Source organism: Falco rusticolus, chromosome 8 (genome assembly GCF_015220075.1).
Source record: "Falco rusticolus isolate bFalRus1 chromosome 8, bFalRus1.pri, whole genome shotgun sequence".
NCBI classification, from domain to species: domain Eukaryota; kingdom Metazoa; phylum Chordata; class Aves; order Falconiformes; family Falconidae; genus Falco; species Falco rusticolus.
The window spans coordinates 51618639-51636386 of record NC_051194.1 but is presented as its reverse complement, the minus strand read 5'-3'; the positions used below and the strand labels follow the sequence as shown (position 1 = coordinate 51636386).

Here is a 17748-nt window from a genome sequence, read left to right as displayed (position 1 = left end):
AGGTATTTCTGGTGAGAGGGTCTTGTGTCAGTATGGTGTTTCCCCGTGTCAGTATGGTGTTTCATGGGGTGGCAGTGCAGCAGAATCACGTCCAAGGACTAAGCCAGATTTCTACTTGATACAAACAGATGACGTCTCTGTTTGAAACAAGAGTCGAACTTGATTGCTGACAAGTGCTGAGTGTAAACATTTTGTAAACAATTCATGAAATACGATCAAGACAAAAGTTACACCCATAAAAAAGCAATGGTTCATGCTGTTTGGGCCTTTCATTGAAGGTAATGAGGACCGCAGGCACGGAGGGAGGATTAGCTTCTGGAGAATGGGTACTGGCTTAATTTACAGGGGTGCAGATACCAGACTGTGCCCGTAGACCATGGGTGATGCCTCTTCACGGAGCCCTGCTGTTTAGCGCAGGCGAGCTGTTAGCAACCAGCGCTGGTGCTTATCAGTTGAGCATCACCTGTGCTTCCTTCCACTGACTCCCTGTCCTTCAGGTGCTTGGTAGTTCTTCTGAAGGTGGGAAAAAAACTAATAGCAGAGACACTGGCAGAATAAATGTCAGTGATCAAAGGTGTGACAAAGGCTGATACTGCCTGCTGTAATGGCCCTAATGTTGTAATATAGTTGGTAATGTATGTGGGAGGAGAAATGCAGTGGCAGTGCATTAGGCACCTGGAGTGCCTGCTCTCTCAGGACATGCTGGCCTAAAGGTCAAACCCAATATATTTAAATGGAGGGAGACTTTTGCCTCACTGATCTTGAAACACCTGTGAGGAATAAGAAACTAGTAAGATACTTCAGTTCTAAAACAGGGAGTGGGTGGCAAAATAAGGAGAATAAACAACAAGAAAAGACTACTGCAGAGGGAAATTAAAAAGCTTATGTTTCTCTGTAAATTTCTACAGTAGCAGCCCCGCAAACTGCTGTGTCAAAATTATAAAAAATAATTGTAGAAGGCCAGTAGGAAATGGTGAAAGCAATACTTGAGCCAGCTAAACAAAATTACTAGCTTCAAATGTGTCTGTCAAGGTATGAGAGATACAGTTCAGACATCCCAAAACTGAAAATATTTTTCAGTTGCTGCATTATACTGCAGCAAGCTGAGAAAAGATTAGAAATAGTGATTTCATTAATAAAAACAGAATTTTCTGGTACATAGTCTAATATTATCATCATCATTACAGTAGAATTATCATTATTCTATGATCTGGTCAGATAAAATTTTGTATCTCGTAATCCTCTGTTTACATCTAGCAGGCAATACTATAGATACTGCAGAGATTCAGAATGGTGTGTGGTGGGATGGTGCCTGGGTTGCAAACTGCTCTTCTGGCAAAAATGATGGCTTTTTAACAGGACGCTCTGGACTCGCGCATTCAAATTGCAGCAGCCTAGAGAATGGTAAAACTGAAATAGGAAAACAGTACTCTCTTCATCTTCTCATCTTTGGTGAGTTCATGCTGGATTCTGTGGTGCCAGTATCTCAGGCAGCATTTTTCATACTAAACATCTGTTGTTTTGATTCCTTTGTTTAAATAGATTGGATTAGAAGTGGAGAAAAACCATCATCTCCTCCCCCACGCCATTCTGCTCCAAGGCTTAGTTACTATGAAGACAAATCTTATTTATTTCCTTCCAGAAAGAGCTTCACTGACATGCAGTATTAGATTTTTTGGAAACTGGTTCTGACTCAATTTTCAGCTATGTCAATATACAAGATCTAATTATTGTAAATTACATTCAGATAAGGCTGCGTGTAAGCTCCTCTGTAAATCTATATAAAGTCCATTGATTCTGATAGGCTTCACTGTCTTAACTGACATGCTCTGGAATTACAGCAGGGTGACTGAAACCAAAATCTGCTTAGATCTGTGCTGTTGAGATCTAGGAAGCATTTTGTTTAGTGTTTTAACTGCAGGTGATAACTATTGGCCGTAGTGCAGTTTTCTGAGAAGCAACAGAGACTGTCCATTGAGGGTCTTTATATGGCCTTAAACCTAAAGGCAAAACCTTATTATGAATTAATTTATTATTCTTTTAAATGCTGTGGATATATCAAAAGGACCACTTGCATGTTGATGCAAGACAGAAGAAAGTTCTTTTGTGTAACACAGAGAATATACTTGATCCCTGTTCCAAGTAATAAAAACCTACTGCCAGCAAATTCCAACATTTCATCCTGTGCATGAAGTCCACCAAAATAATGATCTCCTAATCCAAGAGATGTGCTGAAAGTTAAGGTCTCATTTGAAATTGAGAGTGGAAGAGTCAAACATCACTGTGATCTTAGCAGCACGCAGATGGATTCTGGGCCCTGATGGAACAGAGTGTAATTCTGTCAGATTTGGACTTTATAATTATTTTTTTTTTTTAGGGACAAAAAGAGTTCCCAAACTTGCATGAACCTTCCAAGATTCAGGCTAAAGTTGATGCAGAACGTGAGAGGGAAAAGATAGGTGAGAGATTGAAATTTGTGCATTTTCAATTAGAAAGCAAATTACTGTATTTACTTTAACAGGGGACATTAGAGATGTTTGCTGTGAGTCCAAACCACGTTGTAGTATGATCAGCTCTTCCCACGAATGCACACACACGCCACACCTTCCAGACTCTGGTTCAAAGTACATGTTTTCAGCAGATGCCTCTGGGTGTCCACATTCGGTCAGCCACATACCTTCAGGCTTAGAATCACACAAGTGAGGGGTTTATGTCCCCCCAGTAGCCTTCAGTGCTGCAAGTACTTTAAAAAAGGAAAGTGTAGTTTGCCTGTTCTTGTCACCCTCCCGATCTCCAGACAAGCCCTGTGTGACAGAGTGTTCCCGATCTGGCCGGCAGACTCCATGGTAGCGCTTGGGTTAGTGCAGGAAACTCAGAAGTGCTGAGCGGTTCCACCAGACTTCCAGTGCACGCAGGGGTGTGTGCACAGACGTGGCAGTGACACCATTTAGAGAAAAATTTAAGAAAGTTCTCTTTGCTCAATAGGTTCAGAAAACTAATGCAATTCTAACACTAGATACCTTTTTCTTGGGCTTCTCAAATGATACAGGTGGCTGAGACTGCCCTTTTGAAAGTAACCGGTGCTTGTTAGTGGCAGGAAAAATGATGCCATTTTCATGTGTTCTTATTCTGCGTATCAATTCATACTGACACTGTTCACAATCCTCAGGTTTAACTCTGATTTGGCACCCAGCTCTGCATCAGATGTCGCCAGGTATTCATCTTCATTCTTTGGTGGGCTTGTTTCAGTTTCCAGTATTTCTTCTGCATTTTTTCAACCACTGGCCAATCCTTTGACCTGTCTTGGGTGCAGAAATCCATGAGATAGCTCTGTGTGTGTGCATGTGTGACAGGCTCAAATGTTTTTCAGCTGGGACAGACGTAGAGTTAAAGGAGAGCAACTAAGTCAGTGAGCATTTCCTGAGTGTTCTTCCAAGTGATCTCAGCTACGGTTCACATGCAGTTTACAGCAGCTGTGGTCTGACCGAAGATCCCTCCTCTAAATTTATAGACCATAGACAATAGAAAGCATGATGAGAGGGACCCTTTTGGAGGAGCGATCTAGATTATTGGGATGGTTTGCTATAACTGGTATATCATATTTCCCCATGCAGCTTTTTGTGAATTCTGGTTTGCGTTCAGAGGTTGCAAACATTTAAAGAAAGGTCTTTGCTGGAATTATAAGCTGAAAGTCTCAGTCGCAATCACAGGGCATTTATGTTGATGTTTAGTTTTACAGACATCTAAACTCGTACTAAGATCCCCTGATGGTCACAGGCTACTAGTTGCCCAATGGAATAAATCGCAAAGATATGCAAAGTTGACATTTTGAAGTTTTGGATAGGAATATTGCAACTGATACAGAAATTTACATTTTTGTGGTTTGAGTTAAGTTTTCAGCATTCCATACGGTGCATGCCTTGATTTGGACGGCTTGGTAGACTCATCCAGATGGAGCAGCTGTCTTTCCTCGACCAGGCTCAGCCAGCGTTTTGCTGGCAGCTGAAAAGCCACTCATTTCATGCTATTTACAGGACAATTTAAATTGGTTTTCATGACAATGAATTTTAACCCAAGTTTTGCCCCTAATTTGGGATCTCTGCCAATGTGCTTACATCAAACAAAACTGGTGACTTAACTCAGTTGGCCTTTTTTGGGGGTATGAATTGGGACATAAGCCAGTGTAACTGGTTGCTGTCAGACAGTGGTGTGTGCAGCGACTTGTGGCTGTGTCTCCCACCTGGGCTGCCCGGGCAGGTGCCAGCTGCCAGGAAGGCTGGGGCTCAGGCTGGCCTTGGTGCCAAACCAGTGAAATAGCCGTTCTGTTTGCTGGGATGTTGGGCTGGAAATCAAGGGTAGGTTGTAGTTCTGCCCATCAGAACAGGATCATCAGCTTTGCTGTCTGCAATGCTGTCATCTTAGCCACAACTCTCCCCCAGAGGTGCAGCAGGGATGGTGTGATGGGGCATCCTGCCACGGTTGTGCGTTCTCAAAGCACGTTAGGTAAAACCTACAGGCAAACAAAAACTAATCCTACCAAATGTGAGTACCTTTTTTTATTTTAAAATACTTAAAAAAAACCAAAACAAAAAACCCCCAAGGAAACAAAAAGATGCAATAAAACAAATAAAAGCATTAAATGAAGCAGGATGATAATCCATAGTATCTTCTGCTGGGCTGGGGTACGTGGGGGCCAGCTTGGCAGCCCCGTTCTGACAAAAAGTAGAAATCAAAAGTCAGGTGTGTTGACCTAGTTCACATTAAGTATTTAATCTGATAATTTTCACCTTTCCTACAGCAGGGGAAAAGAGTACATGCTGAAATTTCAGTGAGGTCATGGAACAGATCTGCCCAAATCTGATGTTTCTTTTAAAAAAAAAAATAAATGTTTAGAATCACACAATCCTGGAAATAACTTTGTAGCCTCCTTTAATTCAGTGATGAGAAAAACCATTAATTTCTGAAATTCATTAACTTTATATCCACGTTCAAGTAGGAAGTTGATAATTAACAAGATACAGATCAACTTAAGAGTGTGTGTATTTTTCCACTGGGGAATCTGCACATGCCTATCTAGCGCTTTCTGTTGTAGAAATGTCACAGAACATGCAGGAGAAAACCTCGTGTCAGGATTTTTCATTGAAGTGTGTTCCTTTTTCTGTGTAAGTCTTTCCTTCCAAACTCTGTGAAATATTTTTGTTTAAATTATAGAAGTCACTTTAAACACATGTAGATCTATATCCTAATGTATGTGTGCTGAAGTCTGGGGGAGTGTTGAGCTTACACTGGACATTAATCAGCTTGCGCCAAAACGCAGTTAAACTTCATGTAAGTTTATTTTCATTTAGGAAAAACCTCACCACCAGGCTATGGGCTGTAGGTTGACAGGAACGGGAGGCACCACAGCACTGGCTGGAGATCTGCATCCTGGCCCCGAACTCATAAAAACTGCAGCCTGAGAAGCCCCTGTCAGCCTGTCCCCTCCTGTCACCTGTGCCTGCAGGGTGTGCGCTGGCTCCGGAGCAGCTCACACCCAGAGAGGGTCTGGGTCTGGCACCAAACCGTTTGACTGGGGAGCTGGTATTTTGCATCTGGGGGTCTCAAAGAGCGACTGGCTTGTGGGCTGAGGCTGCCCGCAGTGCTGCTGGTGAGCTGACGTGCTGTCCCTGGTGGTTATCTGTATGGCTTATGCAGAAGGCGCTTACCCTGCGGGTGGCACCACGGTGAGTGGCATTATCCACACATGCGGGTTTAGGTTGTATGTCACTTCCACTGGAATGCTTAAGTGTCCTTCCCTCCCCCCTTGATTTTAGTTCAGTCTCCTCATTGAGAGAAGGCTGAGAAATTAAAGATTAGAAAACTAAACAAAATGCCAACAAGAGAGAAAACACAGTGCTCTGCCAGGGCTGGCTGTGGGGGAGCGAGGGCGCTCATCCAGAAGCAAAGATTAAAGTCTCAAAGCAAGAAGCTGAAAGAACCAGCTGGGAAAAAGCAAACATTAACGGAAAATGCAAGTGTGACACTAAACAGAGGACTGGGCAGGTGAGCCCTTAAAGTCTTAAACTAACACTTTCAATGTGTGTCTTCAGTGCATGACGTTGTTTGAACTGTCTTTAGAGGCAGGGCATGTGTGCTACTAAAGCTAACAGTTTCTGCCAGCTGTCAATGCAGAATTAAAAGTTGAAATATAACAATGTACTGCACAACTCTCAAAACCGAACCTACCTCCACCCCATTGATACAAAAAATAAGTTTGCAGTACTCGACTACTGTCTTTATTCCTCTCACTTGTAGTATCACTGATGTTTAAGGAAAGCTAGGAGTTAGTACATAAAATTTCATTCTGGTTCCATATTATGCTACCTGGGCACTGCAAATATGCAGAAAGGTGGGGGGGTTGTGTGGTTTTTTGTTTTGCTTTTGGGGTTTCTTTTGGGGGGTGTGTGTGTGGAAGTATTGTGAGTAATGTCGCCATCAGCACCTTGCTTCTGGACTGTGTTTCTGGCTCAGTTCTTCTGAGAAATTTTAAAATCAACTCGTGCTGGCTATTCTAATTTCACATTATTTTAAATGAAGGAGTGTGTTTGGAGAAATAAAGATATTCTTACTAAAATGTTTTAAGATGACAGATTATATAAAGAACTGTCACTCAGCCAAATCTAAAAAGTATTTTTGTAGGTTCTAGAATAACTTGTAGATGGTGATACAGATGCATTTCAAAAACGTTGTACTTACGCTGTATCACTTCATGTTAATATGTGCTACTTAGTTGGTTCTTTGTGTGTCTGACATTCTTCCCAGTAAGAGAACCCAAACTTAAGAGGGTGTGAAAACCCTCCCACTTCTGAACTGTGGTCTACCAAAACCTGCCTTTCTAGTTACTCTCTATATTTACTACAGGTGACAAGTGTAGTAGATCTCATGGATTCAGTGTTTGAAACTTAAGAAATCCCAGTTGGCATGAATTATTTAAGTCTAAATAATAATAATCATAATCTCTCTCCATTAAGCTGACAGTCCAAGTGATGTGACCTTTTTAATAAGTATTTTTTAAAGCTGGGAAAGCAAGAAAACTGTATTAAGGTTAACTATCCTGCATTCACAGGTCTTTAGACATATGCACGTAAGAGCACCCACTTACTTTTATCAACTACTTAATTGGCTGGAGGTGCTCCACAGCTATCTGACTGCAAAATACAGCTACGCTCAAGCATAATTTACCTGAAAGAAAAACTGAAGAGACAGTAATAAAATTGGCATTTCTTATAATACAGAAAATAGCTCAAGACTGTAAATTAAATGGTCACTGTGAGTCTTGAAATGAAAAACTTCACTTGGTTAAGACCTCCAAAAGTAAGGTGTACTGGATTAAGGATTAGCTAAAGAGGATATTACTCTTTTCTGTTTTCATACTAAAAAATTATTAGAAAGTTTTTCAAACTTTCATGAATATTAAGCTAATGATTGCTAAATTAAGACTAGCTAGCCACAAATGTGTATGTGAAATTAATCTGCGATAGTAGGGAGGAAGGAATGCTGCATGTTCCAGCACATACTAAATTCCTGCTCAAAAAATGCTTTGTATTTTTGGTAGGTTTACAAAACAAAACATTTATTCACACCATATTTACATGTTCCAGCTTGTGGAGTAAGTAGAAGGCAATGTTTTAAAGGAAAAAAAATAGAATTAGTTGCTATAATCAGGTATATTGCTTTATAAAGGATAAAGCACATACTAAGAACGTGCACATGGATTAAGATGATGGCAAGACAACATATTCCTTGTAAGTAGCATTTGTAAATAAAGGTTGGTCTGTTAGTTGCAGTACATTACTTGCAGAGCCAAGGGATCAGAGCTCTTTCCCCTGTACTCTTGCTGTTTTCTCCATAGTTTTGCTCTTCTAGTTATTTCCTAAACAGCTTACTCAGAACTTGTCCATATTGTAAACCTGGAGGTCAGAGTTTTCACTCTAAACAAAAATTAACCTTGCAATTTAATCATTTGACTTGATTGTGCTGAACAGGTCTTACATTTATTGAAAGCTAAGACAGCAGTGAGGATATTCAATTTTGGTTTCCACATTGTGAAACTTATGTGCTGGTTTGGCGTCTTAATAAACTGCAGTGATAGCTTTTTCTTCTAAATATTGAATTAAAAGCAAGACCACCTGCAGAGAAAAGGAGCTTGTTTGGATAGTCCTTGCCCTATCTCAAACCAAAAGTTATTGCGACTTTTTATATCCATTCTTTCTACGGACAAACTAATTTTTCTTCTGCCTTCTCTGTGTGATCCTCCACTTGTTTCTGTACAGTATCACAGTTATCGTACTGCAACATAACACATACCGTAATACAAGGCAGGCACCTTCTTTGAAAGTAATTTACAGCCCTAATTTATGAGCAAAACCAAAACGGAGTATTTAATCTGCTAGTAAATCTGTCAAGTTCCTTTCCATCATACCACTTGTGCTGTAAACATACTAAGTCTTTATTCTAGAAAGCAGCCTGGGTTCCTCAAGTAAAGGCTTAATCAAAAAACTGCCAACAGCCATACTGAAAGGAGGGCTGAAGTCTGATTTTTAGCTGCAGTGAGGCACTAAACCAATGGCTGTAGACAACAGCTTTATTTTTTTTTTTTTAAGAGAAAGCAGGTAAGCTCAAAAAATAATTTAGTCCAGTGAGTAACTTTTCTGTATCAGGAACAGTTTACTCCTTATTAAAAGGGCTATACAAAGTCACTTAAAAGATGTTAATTCGAAACTGTCAAAAAGGGAGGAAACTCCCTTTGCTTTGTTTCACACTGATCACATTCCTAACTGCTTGTTGCTATTTTTCTGTGACAAATACCAATACAGGTTACCAATACAAAAACCAGGAACAACAGCTCTCTACACTAACAGAATGACTGCTGCAAAAAAAAAACCCTTTTTTTTTAATTTATTAAGAAAAGTCTTCTGGCTGTTAACCTTCATGCTCCAACATCAGAGGCTGTAGCTGGGTATCTGTAGCAATACAGTTTGTTGTCTGCACCTCCACTCAACAGCAACTGATAGAGGAAAATAAAATTGTGATTAATACCAGAACTAAGCAAAATACCAAAACAAAAGTTGAAGACTGATTTTTTTTTTAAGACATAAAAAGAAGTAATGAATAATGAACTGCTACTGCATGACTAAAATCCAGAATCAAAGTGCAGAAGCAACCTTGTGTCTTACCCTCTTCCTCCTCAAAGCAGAAACAAAGTTTTTGCAGGATTACTTCTAAATTTACTGAGAACAGGAGCCACAGAGAATCCTGAACCTCTAACAAAATGGTTTTTTTCCATTTTATACATGTGTGTACCACTACAGTAGCAGAGCAGTTTGCTATAGATGATTATATAGTTTTCCCCTTCTACATGTACTGCCATGCCCCAGCTGTCAGTTCATGCTACTGCTTTAGTCTCCATGGCAGCAAATGGTGCTTTGGAATATGTATTTTCCCAGTGAGGTGTGCTGTTCTCATGTCTCCTTGTTTGGAGTATCGGTGTAACACCCACTTAATACTACAGAGCTTATACTCCCATCCTACTCCTTTGTACAGTAGCGTGGGCAAATGCTGCAGCACGTATGACAGTAACACCTAGTTATCGATGACAGCACAACTAAAACTTCTTCTATCTTTAAGCATAACAGAAAAAATAGTCCATGACTGCTTTTAGCCCTCTTCCTAAACCACTATGTATATAAATTGAGTAACTTGCTCTTCAGATTCTTACCCCTGCTTCTGTCCAGTCCACGCACAAAACCTTGTCTTCATGTGCAGCCAAGTCATACAGAGGAGCTTTGCAACTGGGGAAACACACTTATTTATAGTGACACATTTGAAGTTAAGTGAGCAATCACAGAAAACAAAGTTGGTCCCAGGAAAAAATACTATCATGATGCTATCAAACAGATGCGGTCTAGCAGTTATGAACACTTGTAGAGAGTACAGGTATCTACCATCTGTGACATTTTCACTACTTTCTCCAGAGCTGATTGCATCAGTGTTAACCTCTCCTGCATCCCCAAAGAGAAACACAGCAACATTTTTCACCTGCTGGCAAACTACCTTGAGACTGAAATTTAATCAATCTGCTGATTAGGAACAGTTTATTATATAGTTTCTTCCATGTGTAGATGCTGTGTGTTTTCCAGAAAAGACATTTATGTCTTCTGAATGCAAACCCTTTCATCGCTTGGAAATTTGTAATGAAAGGTATGAAAGAGTATGAAGTGAAACTTCCCGCTGTTAGGGTCATTCCATAGAGGAACGGTAAGCAGACCACCTGCGGTCACTAATCCTAGTAGCAATGTTATGGGTGCTGCCTTCTGCATGTCAGCCAATAGTGCTGTTAATGCCAGGTAAGTGCCGTGTTGGAAAGCCATATAGCTCTTGCAGATATTAAGTCACAGGTCCTCTGATAGACTACAAGTATTTTTCTCCCTTTTGTTATACACTTTACTCCTAAGACCTGGAGAATTTTCACAAACGCCACAGAAGTTTCCAGTGCCTGAAACTGCTTTTGCTGTTTCATTAGGTTAACTTGACTCTACAAGCTTACATGCTTTTGAACAGCAAAGAACACATTTATTTTACCTCCTTGTGTCCCAGAGTTTCACTATGTTGTCCAGAGAACCAGAGATCAGCTGATGCTCGTGGGTAGGTGACCACTTCACAGATGTCACCCAGCCTGTGTGAGATGTGAGAGACAGGAGAACCAAGGAACCATCTGAACAGAAGAGAGAGAGGAGGCCGGGGGGGGGGGGGAGATATCAGTAATGCATACAAAATCCAGTGAGAAAAGCAGTCAGCAACGTATTTGTGTTCAAGGCAAGTGTTTCTGCCACCACTAATTCTAACTTCAAAAAAATCAAAGTGAACTTTAAAGAAAGCAAACAAAAATATAAGGCACAGAAGCTGGGGACACACACACACAAAAAAAACCCCAAAAGCCCAGAACTAAAAATCAATTTTCTTGCCACTAAACTCCGTTTTCAAAGATTTTTGAAACAAAGGATACAATACATGCTTTTATTATTAACATAGGAAGATAATGCTGTTAAACTCTGGATTAGATTTACAGAAGCTAAACAAGTAAACATGTCTATGAAAAATCTGGTGGCTCAGTCATGTTATCCGCAATCCTGTCAGGTGGGGCACCACTCTGTCATAACAAAGTGACTACTGTTTCACTCTAATGATGGTCTGACCAACTTAAGTGTGAAGGTTAAAAAAAAAGTACAGGCCCGCAACTGCAAAGTTGAACATTCATTAGTAAGTTAAAAAAAACCACCAACCCTAAGCTGCGTTACTTTAAATTATTAGAAATTAAAAGAAGCCTTGCACCAGATTATGGAAAATCTTGGTATTTGATAAAAGCCCCCAAACGGCTTCTTTCAAGCAGAGGGACTAGGAAACAGTTTGTGAGGTGTCTCTCAACAGGGAAAAGTTTTGATTTTGGAAAAAATAACCTGGAGAACATTCAAGTTTTAGCTCACCTTTGCTGCGAGGATCCCATAGCCTAATGTGTCTGTCAGTGCTCCCAGATGCGAGGCGTCGACACAGTGGTGAGTAGGAGATGGAATTAAACACTTTGTTTCCTGTCTGTCAGAAAAGAAAATAATAACTCAGACTGGAGCTACTATTTTGCAGAATTTTTTTGAGCTGGACTTTAACTGAACCTACTGATAAAAGTATAATGATCTCACCAAAGTTGATTTGAGATCTCCAGTCTCAGCATCCCAGAGTTTAATAGTGTGGTCCCATGATGCACTGCAAATTTCTTCAGCATCTGACCACAGCACAGAGGAGATGGCTTCTGTGTGGCCAGAGAGGGTTGCAAGGGGAGTCTAGAATTTAGAGTGGAGAGGGGATTAGATTGAAAGAATACATTTTTTTAATGATATTCAACAAATAAGAATACCTGTCTGATCAGCCTGATACATACCACCAGAAGTTTTCCTATAGTCATTTTTAACAAAGGGAAATTATTTTGCATGGCCACACTTCCAATATAAAATCCTGGACAAGCTGGAGTTCATCTTACCCTTGTTAGTCCCAGCTGTTCAGTTTTCTGCTTCTTCCGTGGTCTGTTAGCTGCTTCTTCCATTTCATCCTCTTCATCTGTAGGTACTGTGACAAAAGACAGTCAGACTTGACCCGGAGGTTTCTGAATTGCATTTCCGTAAAAGTAATTAAGCGAAACGCCATATTTACAGTACCTAACCCATCTATGATGCATGAATATTTTAACCCTATGCCTCTGACCAGACTAGTATTATATCCATTCTGAGAAAAGGAAAATGAATACAAATTAAGTGATGTTCTCTAGGTCACTCAGTTTTAAAGTGAAGTCCCAAATAATTTTTAAGACCATCCTCGTTCACAGAAAATTCGAACAGTAATTCAGGTGTGTGACAAACACAATCTTTTATTTTTTTAGATACAGTACCTATATATATACTCCTAAACTGACTCATCAGGACTTGGAACAGTGAAAGAAAGCATTCAGCTCAAATGGGATTAGTCTACATTCCTAGAAGAGACCTGATCAACTTGCTGTCCTCCCTATTATGGTGTCAATAACAGAACAGGAAAATAACCCACAAACTTAATTTGTAAGAAGTCTACACTCCAATCTGCACACTTACATAAATCGATTAAAAATAAATGAAAGAAATAAAGTACTGTGTTCTGAATAAAATAAGCCATCAGCACACAGTTGACAACCATATCTGAAATTGTGTTACCAACCAAAACAGTAACTTCATATAAAGATGTATATGGCCTTACAAAGCTTAGGGGAAAAACAAGTTCTTGATAGCTTTTACTATTACAGACTCAAATTTTCTTAATGAAAAAAACTATTCAGTATCCATCTTTTAGGTTGTTTTAAGTAGAGTTTTTGATTATTTTTTTGGAGAGCCAAGAATCCCAGCTTAACACTTATCTTACCTGCAGACCAGATCTTTAACATCTTATCCCAAGATCCACTGCAGAACTGTATGAACAGAAACATTGTTAATATTGATCCAGACAGACCTTGTAAGCCATACTAAATACACTTCTTGCTTGAAAAGTTAATCAATGGGTTATAACGCATGAAAACCAGTGCTGGGCTCCTCCAAAAAACCAATTTTGGCATAGATAAACTATTATTTTTCCTCCCTTTGCAGAAATATCTACAAAACAGAAATATTTCCCTCAACACCGAAAAGTTTTATTTTAACCTGTCTGATATTGAGTCAAGCTGGGAGCCATGACTCCACCTTTGGTGTGAGTGCTCTTTAAACTGTTGAATTCCTGGATGAAGAAGGACCTTTTCTACCACCTGGTTTTTCTGAGTACCACTCCGGAAAGTTTTTTTCCCCACCAAAACTGCTCTGAAAATTTAGGTCATGTTTTCAAATAGTTCCATTATAATACAAAATTCATGCGTGTTAGAAGTAAAATTTACTTTAAAATAAACGTTGAACTTCACTCACAGAAGTCAAGAGCAGCATTATAATCTCTTGTGCTATCTAAAGTCACCTTCACTTTCTGTGATACTAGAGGTTAAGTGCATCACTTCAACTAGTGTTGATACAGCACTCCTAATCCTCAGTAACCACCATTTATAACAGGACTGGAAACTTATCAGCATGTCCATCATAGTAACTAGTACCTATGCAGGGACAAAAAGATTATTTTTGAGATATGGGCTGCTAACATCTCAGAAGGCAACAGTTTCTTTCCCGGAGGCACTCACTTTAGTTCTTGTGCTATCAACAGCTACAGAGTCTACACTCCCAGCGTGTCCCCTGCAGCAGTGAAGGGCTTTCACTTTGTTTTTCTCCACATTCCATTCCCATAGCAGGACAGTTTGGTCCATAGAAGCACTGAGTAACAGGCATGATAAACTATCTGAGGAAGGGGAAAAAAAAAAAAAAAAAAAAAAAAAATCATGCTTGCACCCAACTCTGCTTTCCAAAGTCTTTATAGTCTATATATAGTAATTTTAGTCAAGAAGTATCATAGACGAACTCATACACATCTCCATTTACATCATGTCACCCTGCAAGTATAATTAATGTAACTATACATACCAGTATTTGCTACAAAGACTACAAGGTGGTTAGACAATGTACATGTCAAACCTGACTCATTACTGTTGAAGGCCTGCCTTACACCATGACTTCATTTCTAACACCAATGACAGAGATCAAAAACATTGTAGCATTTAAATAATTAAATATTCACGGTTGAGGAATGCTGACATTTCTCCAATAAATCTATTACTACTTGCCTAATATATACGTATATACACACTAACCTTGCTTCACCCATGCCACGTCCTTCACTACTTCTGTATGCCCAGCTATTGTCATGATGCATTTTCCTTCCAAAGACCAAATTCGAGCAGTCTGATCATAGCAGCCAGTTAATATCCTACAGGGTACAGAATTTGAAACATTGTTTTTAAAACCAGCAATGTTTTTATGAAAAAAAGCCTCAACCAGAAACTCGAAAAATATTAGCATAGTAACTGGTTAGCTGAAACAAATTCAAAATACAGCTAATTTGTGTGTTCAAAAAAACCCCTTTTTGTTACAGAGCAAAGCTTCATTAAAACCTACAATTGCAAGGCTAGGAGTACAGACCAAAAAGAAAAGCAATAAGAGTACTGCATATTCTGGTAGGTGAGACTTAAGATTGCTTATGTTATTTAAAATAAAAAGATAATTTGTTGTTCATGGTACGTTACTAGAGGATCTCAAAGCATTTTCCAACTCTTACCTAATATAGGAACACTTCCTAGTTGATTGGAAAATGAATGTGAAAATACAGCAGAAAAACACAATTATGTTTGGTTTTTTTAAAAAAGAAAAGCTCTGCAGAAAGGTACGCTATCATATTTGTTAATACCAAATGTCACATTTGAAGTCAAGGGTTTAAGCTAAAGAGACATAAGGAAATCTTGCTGTCCTTTAAGATAAATAATAAATAGTGTATTAGCCATTTGTATTAACAGCATCTCTTGTTCAGAGACTCTAGCTGTTTTCTATTTGTGTTAAAAGTCGCTATCAGCATAGAATACAGGTGTAAAACTGAATTGCTTATAAAAGCAAGTAGCTGACTGACTTGACAGGTTAAAAACAAACAAAAAAGAGCAAAGAGGGGAACCCCCCTCCCCAGATTATTAAAGACACAGAATACCACTCCATTTGACACCTCTGTGTCCTCTGCACACAACAGGAATAAGCAAGACAAACCAGAATTGGCTTAATGCAGTACCATTCTTCAGTGGCTTGAACAGAACTGATCCAGTCATCGTGGAAGATGCACTCCTCTGGCTGAGGGGCCATGTATTTCTCCACATACTCTATTTCCACCACTTCTTCCTGAGCTCACAGACAAAATACTTACTTAGTATGGTTTTATTTTTTTAAAATCAGTAACATTTAACTGTAGTGTGGTGCAAATATACAAGTTCATTGGGCAAAGATCTTGTTATCCAAGTCCTCTGCCACAGTAGTGGAATTCAAGTCTTCAGATAGAAAAAAAAAAAAGTGAATTCTATTGCTTTCCATACTTTTTATCATATTGCTCTTAGTAGCAAGCTGGAAGAAAAATCGAATAAAGTCACTCTTCCCAGGTTTCTCTTCTGTATTTACCCGTAAAAATCTGGTGTCTAAAATACTTCACAACATTTTCTAGAGGCAATACCAACCTCCCCTATTATTCCCCAATGTAACTAATGCAGTAGGAGACAAAAACGTATTAATGATGGACTGAATAAGACAAGAATTTCCCCTCTGACCTGCATAGACAACAGACTGGATACCAATGCTCCTTGCATTGCTCAGTCCCATACTCTCTAATCACTTTGCAGTTTAGAATGGATTTAAAAATACAGGGCATTCTCTTGGGAAAGTCAGAAAAGAAATAAAAGCCAGCAAGGAAATCTACCTAGTCAGGATGACAGTGTAATACCTAAATCAGGTTGAACTAAACTGGCTGGCTGTTCTACTGTCCAAGATGCGGTGAAATCAAGTATGACTTACCGTGGAGATATTTTCCATTTCAATGTGCGTGCCCAGCGGCATACGCAAGAACTGGCCATTGATAAGGAAGTCAAATTCCACATACTTGTGATCCGCTGAAACAAATTAGGAAAAATGCATGCTCAGGTGTCACTGTTCATTTCATACCATCAAGAACAGCATCACTCTATGGCTGGTTCAGGAGAACAGAGCCAGCAAGAGGTTAGAAAAGACAAGAAAAACCCCACCCCACCCCCAACAAAACAGTATGTTTCATCTCCCAGTTTTAAGTGGGCAGCCCATGAATTCCATAGGATTATGTAAGAGTAAGGGTGATTTGCTGTTGGGGTTCAAAAGGTTGCCTCTTATTGTTAATATATTATTTTCTAAATCCTTTTCTCTGTAGCTACATTGAGCCAAACCGCCATGATGCTTCATCACTGTTCTGTATGGAATTTGCCACTAGTAGCCCACATCTTTGCCATCACTACCTAAAGCCCTGTATTTGAAGCAACAGTAGGGAACTGAGAATTTTTGGTGTGTATTTCTCTCTCTGTACTGGCACAGTTGACAAAGGCCCCACATTTGACATGAGCACTGTGCCACGCACCGGTTTTCTATTCAAGGTCGCTTGCCATTTCACGGGTTCAAAGCGACTTGCAGGAGTCTCAGCAGGTTAAGATGCAATTAAGTCTCATTTCTTACAGAAAAAGGGATTTCTTGAAGACATTGCACAGGTGTCTTCCCCCGATAATCTTTCAGGGCAGGCCCATTTCAGCCTGAGAGCTGAGGGTTGAGCTCTTCTCACAGGCTTTCAGGAAAAACAAACCTTCGGTGTCATGAGTTCTTTTGCCAGGTTTGGGGAACGCTGCCCTTCCCGCCCGCCGGGGCGGTGCAGTCAGGTGCTGGGCCCCTCGCCCAGCCTCGGGAGCGCGGCTGCTGGGCCTGCCCGCACCGGCACGGCGGCTGCCGGGGCGGAGGGGGCCCCGCTCAGCCCAGCCAGGCCGAGCCAGGGGCGGCGCACGCCGGGGCCCGCCCCCCCGGGGGACCCCAGCCCCAGGGCACCTTCAAGCTCAACCGAGGCGCTGAGCTGCCGCGCCCGGGGCCCGTGGTCAGCGACCACCGGGGTGGGACCCGGCTCCGCAGCGGGGCGGCGCTGCAGGAAGGGCGAGGCGCGGGGCCAGCGCCCGCTCGGGGGGTCCCGTAGCTCCCGCCCGCTCCCCTCCTCCTCCTCCTCCTCCTCTTCTCCCTCCTCCTCCCCGGCACCTACCGTCGCCGGCCGCCAGCAGCTTGTTGATGAGGTGGCTGAGGTCAGCGGTCTCAGAGGCCGCGGGCACCGAGAAGGGCACATCCTCCACGGCGTACCTGCGGGCACACAGCGCCGTTACCAACCCCGGCGGCGCCCCCGCCCCAGGCGCGCCCCCGCAGCCCGCCCGGGCGCCCCCTCACCTGCGGTTCTCGGTGCGGAACCGCGCCGTGAGCTGCGCCATGCTGCCGCCGGCCACGTGCCGCGATGAGCCGCGCCCGCCCGCCGGGCACCGCCCCCCCGCCGCCGGTCGCGCCCCCGCCCCGGCCCGGCCCGGCCCGCCGCCGCGCCACGCGGCCCGCCGCCGCTGGGACCGCCCCGCCCAGCATGCCGCGCGCGCCCCGGCCCGCCAGCCGCGGCTCGCGCGAGGCCCCGCGCCGCCGCCTTCCCGGCGCC

General features: G+C 41.6%; 1 protein-coding gene across 1 annotated transcript; it reads right to left on the bottom strand.

Moving 5' to 3' along the window:
- Positions 1-7691: 7691 nt before the first annotated feature.
- On the bottom strand, positions 7692-17599 carry WDR12 (WD repeat domain 12). The gene is made up of 13 exons (XM_037396776.1): positions 17496-17599; positions 17317-17411; positions 16068-16162; positions 15298-15404; positions 14336-14451; positions 13772-13926; positions 12979-13024; positions 12071-12156; positions 11733-11873; positions 11523-11628; positions 10621-10753; positions 9758-9830; positions 7692-9046 (listed from the first exon to the last, which is right to left on the bottom strand). Exons 1-13 carry the CDS (start codon positions 17534-17536, stop codon positions 8969-8971), a joined length of 1272 nt encoding a protein of 423 aa, XP_037252673.1. The 5' UTR covers positions 17537-17599; the 3' UTR covers positions 7692-8968.
- Between the last annotated feature and the right edge of the window lie 149 nt (positions 17600-17748).

Excerpts from the sequence above, each read along its gene's own strand:
- WDR12 (XM_037396776.1), bottom strand. The coding sequence starts at position 17,536 with ATGGCGCAGCTCACGGCGCGGTTCCGCACCGAGAACCGCAG. Across the intron at positions 13,927-14,335 it reads CGTGGCATGGGTGAAGCAAG|ATAGTTTATCATGCCTGTTA; the intron begins GTTAGTGTGTAT and ends CCCCTTCCTCAG. Across the intron at positions 9,047-9,757 it reads TGGACTGGACAGAAGCAGGG|TTGCTGTTGAGTGGAGGTGC; the intron begins GTAAGAATCTGA and ends TTCCTCTATCAG.